Source organism: Aegilops tauschii, chromosome 6 (assembly GCF_002575655.3).
Source record: "Aegilops tauschii subsp. strangulata cultivar AL8/78 chromosome 6, Aet v6.0, whole genome shotgun sequence".
Classification (NCBI taxonomy): domain Eukaryota; kingdom Viridiplantae; phylum Streptophyta; class Magnoliopsida; order Poales; family Poaceae; genus Aegilops; species Aegilops tauschii.
In genome coordinates, this window is record NC_053040.3 from 119816651 (window position 1) to 119825635 (window position 8985).

At 48.0% G+C, this 8985-nt stretch overlaps 1 protein-coding gene across 1 annotated transcript; it reads left to right on the forward strand.

Annotated features, from left to right (window-relative positions):
- Window positions 1-407: 407 nt before the first annotated feature.
- LOC120966901 (uncharacterized) lies at window positions 408-4505 on the forward strand. The gene is made up of 4 exons (XM_040393486.1): window positions 408-954; window positions 1009-1202; window positions 3062-3380; window positions 4468-4505. Exons 1-4 carry the CDS (start codon window positions 408-410, stop codon window positions 4503-4505), a joined length of 1098 nt encoding a protein of 365 aa, XP_040249420.1.
- Window positions 4506-8985: the final 4480 nt, after the last annotated feature.

Genomic DNA, 8985 nt, shown 5'->3' on the forward strand with positions numbered 1-8985 from the left:
CCGCAGCAGCACCATCCGAGCAGTAGACCGCTAGGGTATCACTTTCGTCATGAGTATGATGTATGGATGTAGTCGCACGTGTTATGATGCTTAGTTTCATGTATGAGGGTAGTGACCCTGTCATGATGTTAATTTTCATGTTGAGTCTATGTAAAATTATGTTGGAACTCTCTTTTTATTCGCCTTGGTTTCTTTTGTTGTTTTCTTCTGGATTTGTCACTAGCTTTCCACCCATTTTTGGATATTTCTCATCGCGGTTGCTTTGCATTGGGAAACTAAATAATAGGATGACGCGGGGAGGCAGCAGCAGCCAAGCTTGTGAGGATGTCCCTGTTTGCCGCTCCGCAAGACAGGCCGGACATTCCCCTGAGCCGTATCAACCACCTCCGCCTTCTACTGAGCAAATCATGCGAATGTTTGAAGAAAGAAGGAACAACGATCTGCTTGAACTACTAAAAAGTGTGCAAGTTTTGGTTGGGCAGAATGGACATCAGAATGGTCATTACTCCAAGCTGTCAGATATTCAGCGAACCAAGCCTCCCAGTTTCAGTCAAGTTATTGATCCATTGGACGCTGATGATTGGTTAAGGACTATTGAGAAGAAACTGGAAATTTCTCGCACTGAAGAAGGAGACAAGGTTCCTTTCGCAACACATTATCTTGAAGGAGCTGCCGCGATATGGTGGGATAATGCTAAGGCCATGTGGCCCGCGGACGAGGAAATTACTTGGACTAAATTCAAGGATCATTTCCGCAAGTATCATATTCCCTCCGGAATTATGAAAATTAAGCAGAGCAAATTCCTATCTCTCACTCAGGGAAGCATGTCAGTCAGCGAGGACCTGAATAAATTCAACCATCTGGCCCGCTATTCTCTCTATGATGTGGCCACCGAAGAACGGAAGATCGACAAATTTCTTGGAGGACTGAATCAGCATCTCAGGTGCACTCTCAGTATGTTTGATTTTCTGGACTTCCAAACTCTGGTGAACAAGGCTCTCATCGCAGAAAGGGAACACAAGCTCATGCACGACAACAGGCCAGCTAATAATGACCACAAGCGCAAATTCGAGCCTAAGAAGGACATGCAACCCGTGCAGAAGGCTCGTACTTGGCAACAGACTCAGGTTGAGTACAAACCCAACTGGCGGCAAAATGTCAACAAGACCACCACTCAAGTCAAGAATGTCGTGGCCAGCCCGGTATGTGAAGATTGTCAGCGCAACAATTCCTATTTTAGTTGTGGGCAAACCGGACATTACGCCAGACAGTGCCCCAAGAACGGCAAGCCAACAGCTCCATTCCGACCGCAAGTCTACTATCTGGAGCCATATTGCGGCCCAAGTGCCATCCAAGGGCAAATCCATCATATCTCCGCCGATGAAGCCCAAGAGGACCCGGAAGTCGTCATTGGTATGTTTCCTGTTAATAACATACCTGCCATAATTTTATTTGACTCTAGGGCTTCCCACTCTTTTATTTCGCGGAGTTTTGCTACCCAAAACAAATTTCCTTGCTTGATTTTGGGAAAACATATGCTGGTACAATCCCAGGGATCCTTGCTCAGAAGCAATCTGGTCTGCCGTAATCTGGAAATTGATATCAAGGGAGTCAAGTTTCCAACGTCTCTGATAATCATCGATTCTGACAAATTGGATATTATTCTGGGAATGAATTGGTTGACCCAATACCAAGTATGCATCAACTGTGCGACCAGAGAAGTTACCATGGCAAATCAGGAGGGTCGCACCGCAAGTTTTTTTGCCCGCAAAAGCATACCCAAGAAGGATATGGTTTTCACAGCCGTGGCTGAAGAGGTGGAATTGATTCCGGTGGTCAGTGAGTATCCCGATGTATTTCCTGAGGAATTACCAGGAATGCCGCCAGACAGAGAACTGGAGTGTGCAATTGACTTGGTGCCTGGAACCACACCGATGCACAAGAAATATTATCGGATGCCTTCATCAGAATTGGTGGAATTAAAGAAACAGCTGGATGAGATGCTGCAGAAAGGATACATCCGCCCAAGCTCTTCACCGTGGGGATCACCCACGATATTCGGGGATAAAAAGGATGGCAGTCTTTGGATGTGCGTACACTACCGACAGCTGAATGACGTCACCATCAAAAATAAGTATCCACTACCAACGATTGATGATTTGTTTGATCAACTCAGTGGGGCCAAAGTATTCTCCAAAATTGATTTGAGGACCAGATATCATCAACTCAAAATCAAGAAGGAAGATATTCCCAAGACCGCATTCACCACTCGGTATGGTATCTATGAGTATACCGTTATGTCATTCGGCCTCACCAACGCCCCCGCCTTCTTTATGCACATGATGAATGAGGTGTTTATGGACTTCTTGGACAAATTTGTGGTGGTGTTCATCGATGACATCCTCATTTACTCAAAAAGCGAAGACGAACACAAGGACCACCTCCGAGCAGTTTTGCAGAGGCTCCACGATCATCAGCTTTACTCCAAGTTCAGCAAATGTGAGTTTTGGCTCAAGCAAGTTGGATTTTTAGGGCATGTTCTCTCGGCAGAAGGAATAGCCGTGGATCCAAGCAAGGTGAAAGATGTGCTTAATTGGTCTGCATCCACAACAGTCTCAGAAATCCGGAGTTTCCTTGGACTAGCCGTTTTACTGAAGGATTTTCCAAGATTGCCAAGCCAATGATAGAGCTTCTAAAGAAGGATAAGAAGTTTGAATGGACTAAGGACTGCGAATTGAGTTTCAATGAGCTAAAAATCAGACTGATGTCAGACCAAGTACTGACTCTTCCCGACATCTACCGCAGTTTTGATGTCTACTGTGATGCCTCCAAAAAAGGCCTTGGATGCGTACTTATGCAAGATGACATGGTTGTGGCTTATGCATCCCGACAACTACGGCCACACGAGGGAAATTATCCCACTCATGATTTGGAATTGGCTGCGGTGGTGCATGCTTTGAAGATTTGGAGACACTATCTTATTAGGAAGAGGTGCCAGATATTTACCGACCACAAGAGTCTCAAGTATATATTCACTCAGCCTGATTTGAACCTTTGTCAGCGAAGATGGCTCGAGTTGCTTAAGGATTACGACCTCGGTATAAATTATCACCCGGGCAAAGCTAATGTGGTTGCTGACGCCCTAAGCCGCAAACCGGCCAACCTGAATGCTCTAATGGAATCTTTGCCTCCTGAGCTTTACAAAGAAATCGCTCAGCTCAATTTGGTAATCATGGATGGCAGTCTCACCAGCATATTGAAAGTTGCTCCTACCCTCGAAGAAGAAATTCGCAGCACTCAAGCAGATGACAAATCGTTGCAATTATATGCCAAGCGTATGCAAGAGGGACAGACACAGGATTTCTATAGAGATGAACAAGGTACGCTAAGGTTCCGAGGAAGGATTTGAGTACCCAGCCAAGAAGGTCTGAGGAAGAAGATATTGGCAGAAGCACATGAATCGCCGTACTCAATTCACCCAGGTGGCACCAAAATGTACGAAGACCTTCGTCAGGTATTCTAGTGGAATGGAATGAAGAACGACATCGCTTACTTTGTGGCTTGTTGTGATATATGCAACAAGGTAAAGGCGGAACACCAAAAACCCGTCGGACTCCTTCAACCTTTACCCGTATCACAATGGAAATGGGATGATGTCTACATGGATTTCATCACCGGTTTACTAAGGACTCACCGAGGAAATGACGCAATATGGGTCGTAGTGGACACCTTAACAAAGGTGGCACATTTCCTTCCCATTCGGACCACCTACCGTGATGATCAACTTGCACAATTGTATGTGTCCCGAATCGTCAGTCTGCATGGAGTACCAAAGACTATCACTTCGGATAGAGGATCTCTCTTCACTTCAGCATTTTGGTCCCGACTACATCAAGCCTTGGGGACTGCTCTGAAATACAGCACGGCTTATCATCCCCAGACAGATCGACAAACTGAGCGAGTAAACCAAATACTTGAAGATATGCTCCGGGCATGTGCATTGGCCCAAGGATCCAAGTGGGAAGATTGTCTGCCCTACGCTGAGTTTTCCTACAACAACAGTTTCCAGACCAGCTTAAAGATGTCACCCTATGACGCTCTGTATGGCCGTAAGTGCTGCACTCCATTGAACTGGTCTCAAACCGGAGACAGCCGTATTTTCAGGACTGATTTGATGATCAAAGCTGAGAAGCAAGTCAAGGAAATCCGAGACAGACTGCAGTTGGCCAAAATCTTGACAGAAAAGTTATTATGATGCCAAACACAGTTAGATCAGCTTCGAACCCGGAGAACACGTATATCTCCGAGTCACCCCTATGAAAGGTTAAGAGGTTTCAGACCCGAGAATAATTGGCACCCAAGTACATCGGTCCGTTTCCAGTCATGGCCAGAGTCGGAATAGTTGCCTATCAGTTGGAGTTGCCACCCGAACTGTCAGAAGTACACATTGTGTTTCATGTCTCACAGCTAAGGAGATGTATCTTGCCACCAGAGAAAAGGACTGATATGGCAAAGATAGAACTGGCTAAGGATTTGACGTATGAGGAAAAGCCAATCAGAATATTGGATGAGACAGAAAGACTCACTCGCAGCAAAGTGATAAGGTTTTACAAAGTTCAGTGGGAGCATCACACCAAGGAGGAAGCAACCTGGGAAAGAGAGGAATATTTAAGGACTGCCTACCCAGAATTGTTTTCCCAAGCAACCGAATCTCGAGGACGAGATTCATCCTAAGTGGGGGAGGATTGTGACAGCCTGGATTTTTCCTTCTCTCTTTTTCCGGACTTGCTTTTGCCTTAGCCTTGGATTTGGGTTTTGGAATCAATTCAAATGGACTTATCACTTGCGAATGCCCTTGAATTTCACCCAAGTGACCTATCTACTTCTCATTCAATCTTATTTCTCTGAAAAATCCCCAAAATGGTCAAATGAATATTTTTCATAAAAGAAAAATATTCATTTTCTCTTCTGAAACTCATTTCAGAAACTAGTGCTCCAAAGCAACCCTCATTTTATTGCTCCCAAAATTCTGAAATAATTCCTGAATATTCTTTGAACCATGGCCCACCTCCCCAAGCAAAACTATTGCATGACTTTTGTAATATTTGTGCTACAGAAAATAATTTCTCTTCTGGCCCAAACATGCACATTGTACAGCAAGTGTATTTTTCCTTGATCCTTTAGCGCTGATTTTTCTTGAACCTCTTCACCCTCCTAAGTAACCCTTAATTAACCCCAGGAGATCAGCCCTAATGGCCATCTAGAAGTTATCCAAACGTAGCAGCCAAGTTTCTGTCCAGAAACATGCCAAGATAGTTGAGTCACATCTGGTCGGCCTAGCGATCAGTCCTCAGCTTCCCTAGACCTATCACTGCATGGACTTTAGCCCAGACAAGGTTTGACCGATCGTGGGCACCGTTTTGACCATGCCAGGGCGGTGACCGCGTGTGGATACGGGGTCTGGCATGTGCTCGACGCGCTCTGCGTCGCGCCAACGCCTCTGTTCGGTGCGTGCTCAAGCCAGAGCTTGCCGACGACTGCCGCGCCGTGCCACCAGCCTCGACTCATCACCATTGACCCCTCCCTGGCGCTCGCCGACGCCAGAGATGCCGCAGCGAGCACGGGCACGTCACAGCCAAAAGCCACAGTGCGCTCGTGCCCTTGTCTTCTTCTCCCCTGCCTCATGTGCTCATCCACGAGCGTGGATAGCTTCCACCTACACACTAAGCCCTTGCCCCCTCTCACTGGTGCCTTTCGTCGCCGTTCGCCAGTCTCCAGAGAACTCCGGCGGCACCATGTACCCTCACTCGCTCCAGCTATATAAAGAGCCGCTCCCTCCGCTTCGTAGCCTCACACTGCACCTCACAACCACCACCACCACGTAGAAGAGCCGTAGCCCGGTCGGGCAGGCCTCTGGCCGTCGACCTCGACCAGAGATCGCCGGCGATCCCCGCAGCCCAACCACCCTGCTCCAGAGCCTCTCGAGGTCAATCAACCTCTCAGGCGCGTCGTTGGGGATCCACTGGTGTCGCCTGGACGCGGCTGAGCCCCTAGAGTCGCCGCTCGTCGTCGCCTTCTTCCTCTCCGGAAACCCCGTCCGCCACCGCCGCTTCCGAGCTTGGTTGCGAGCAACTTCGACCATCCCCCGGCAAGCCACGGGTACGGGCAGGTGCGCCGCGACCCCCTCTCCACTTCTATCCCTCTAGTTTGGCCCAAGACCACTCATCACCGGCGTAAGCTCCGGCGGAGCGCCGCCTCGCTCTGTTTCCTCTCTCCCCCTCTCTCTCCTGACCAGTGGGGCCCAGTGTCAGCCTCTCCACTCGAAGTCACCCCCCAGATTTTCTGTTTAATTCAATTTAAATTCAAATATTTGACCACAACTTTGACCAGTGATAACTCCTAGCCCATAAGTCCAAATGAGTTGATTCTTTTTGCATTGTGTTTGTTTCAAAAAGCTCTAGCAGCACACCAAAATGTGGAATTTTCCTTGCTGTCTAGAATTTCTGGTGATTTTCAGATTTTTTTTTTTGATAATTTTTTTGTGGTTTTTAAATATTTTTAGAGGGAGACACTTGTCTTGAAGATAACCAGGAGGAGTGTGACCCTCCTCTGCACTAAGGCAAGCCACACCAACATTTGGATGGTGTCATTTCAATATCTATGATTTTTCTACTTAAATATGAGTTCTTATATGCATTTAAAAAATTAGTTAAATAAATATGGTTGCTTGCTAGTTACTTTATCATGCTTGAAATGTTTGTTAGCTGAATGCATGGACTAGTTTGGTCTAGTAGAATAAAATTTTGCCTTAGTTATATTGCTATGATAAATATTGATAGTTCTTTTTGTTAAGTGATATTTTCACATAAATTAGGAGTTAATCAAAATATTGCATGATAATAAAAATGAGGTAGAACCAGTAAAGTTTAATCATGAGTAGTGCAAGAAAGTTATGTATATAAGTTTGATCCGTTCATGGGAGTTGCATGCTTTGCATGTCGATTAGTTGCATGATCATGGCATCGTATGGCTTGGTAGATCAATTCTTATTTTCAAGTTAAACCTGTTAATAGTCCAACTTGAATATAACGTTGATCAAGTCATGGTGCCACTGAATCGGGTTTTTCTCAGTGCGACCACACTTACCTTGTGGGAGGTCTTGATTCGGTCCTTTGTTGTGCCTCTCGCCGATGCCTCCAACGAGGGAAGGTTATAGGCGTGCATACCCTGGCCCGGTAAGTAGACATAGCCTTGTGTGCCCGTTTGTTTTTATGGTACCTTGTCCCCGTTTGGGACCGTTTTGCCACGACGGTGGCCGTTGGTGCCTTTGGTAGGCACGGGGCCACCCAGGACATAGCCCTGAGAGGGAGTTTGTTGGAGTGGCCGGGAGAGTGTCATGACAAGGGGAGGGTTTCGTCGGAATTCCGTTGGTCCACCCGAATGGGAGTGCGAGGCCTTGGGTTCCGTGGTGTGGGTAAAGTGCGCTACCTCTGTAGAGTGTATTAAATCTATCGATAGCCGCGTCCTCGGATATGGGAATAACTCGGGAGTAAGTCACACAATGGATCAACTTTTATAATTAATCTTGCACACTAAATTACTGTTGTTGGCACTGACTTCGTGAAGATTCTGGAGATCATAAGCTGATCATGAGTGATTGGTTTCAGTTGTGATCCGGGTACGATCATCGTTTGGCTACGAGGTAACCCGTCTGGTAAGCGAGTCCGTGGGACTCGGTGCACATGTTGGTTTCACCACATTAGTAGCATTACTTGCATTGCATTAACCTGAATAATTGTCATGATATTGTTTGTCATTGTGCTTATGTTTGTTGTGAGCTTGCAAGTACATTTAATGTACTGACCTGGTTTGTCATGCCAGATTTCAGGCAAGTCGTTTCGCATCGGAGAGCTTCCAGCGTCTAGGCCGTGTCCACATCGGTGTCCCTGTGCTATGGAGTTCCACTTCGTCGTTCTTCCGCTGCCGCGTAGTTTGTGTGATCGAGGCCCCTTCATGTTCATTGAATAATGTACATACTGTTCAGCCGCACTGTGTGTGCCGCTTGGCCTCTTAACTCGATGTTATATCAGACCTGTGTTATCCGCTAGCATCAATAAAGCGGTTGTTTCTGTACCATGTTGTTGTGTGTTGCCAGAAGACTTGATCTCTAGGCTGTCAATGCAAGGTAAACCTATTGCTCTGAGTCGGGGTGCCACAAACGCCATCCTCGGCTACCCGGCCCTGGCCAAGTTCATGGCTATGACCCACCATGGCTACAATGTCCTCAAGATGCCAGGAAGCTGTGGCATCATTAAGGTCGCTTGCGAGGAGAAGGACACGGTGTGCTCTCTCGAGCGCGCCTACCAGGCTGCGGCGGTCGAGGACCCAAATGACGAGGGCGCTGTCTACCCTCATGAGGCTATCCCCAAGAAGAAGAAGAAGCTGCTCCACCAAGGACCTCAGGAGGGTGGGGTGTCCGGCGGCGCTGCATCAAGCCCTGCGCCCACTGACGGGGCGCCTCCCTCTCTCGCATAGGAAGGCACGCCCGGCGCCCCTCTCAGTCTAGGCTCGGGGGCTCTCCTCTGGAGGGCCTCTAACCTGGCCAGCGTCACGAGGGAGGCGATCGGGCACCATGTGGAGGCGTGCTTCAACGCGCGCTTCTGTGAGGAGAGCGCAAGGCGCGAGGTGCCAGGCGCTCAGGAGTTCATCACCAAGGCAACCAAGGAGCTTCAGGAGGCAAGAGCTATGCGAGACGACCGTCTCCCACCACCCGGCACAGCTCCCTGCCCCGACGAGGACAACGAGCTCCACGCCTGCATCAACATTCCTGGGCTCAACAGGGCCGCGTCTTAGGAGCTCTTCTAGCCGTCCCGCGTTGGGCGGTGCGAGGGCCCCCCTCACAGCTATGTTCGCATGCCTTTCGGTTTGCTGAACAGGGCTGTTGTGCATCAGCGTCACATGCGGGGTGTCCTGGTGGCTCAGGAG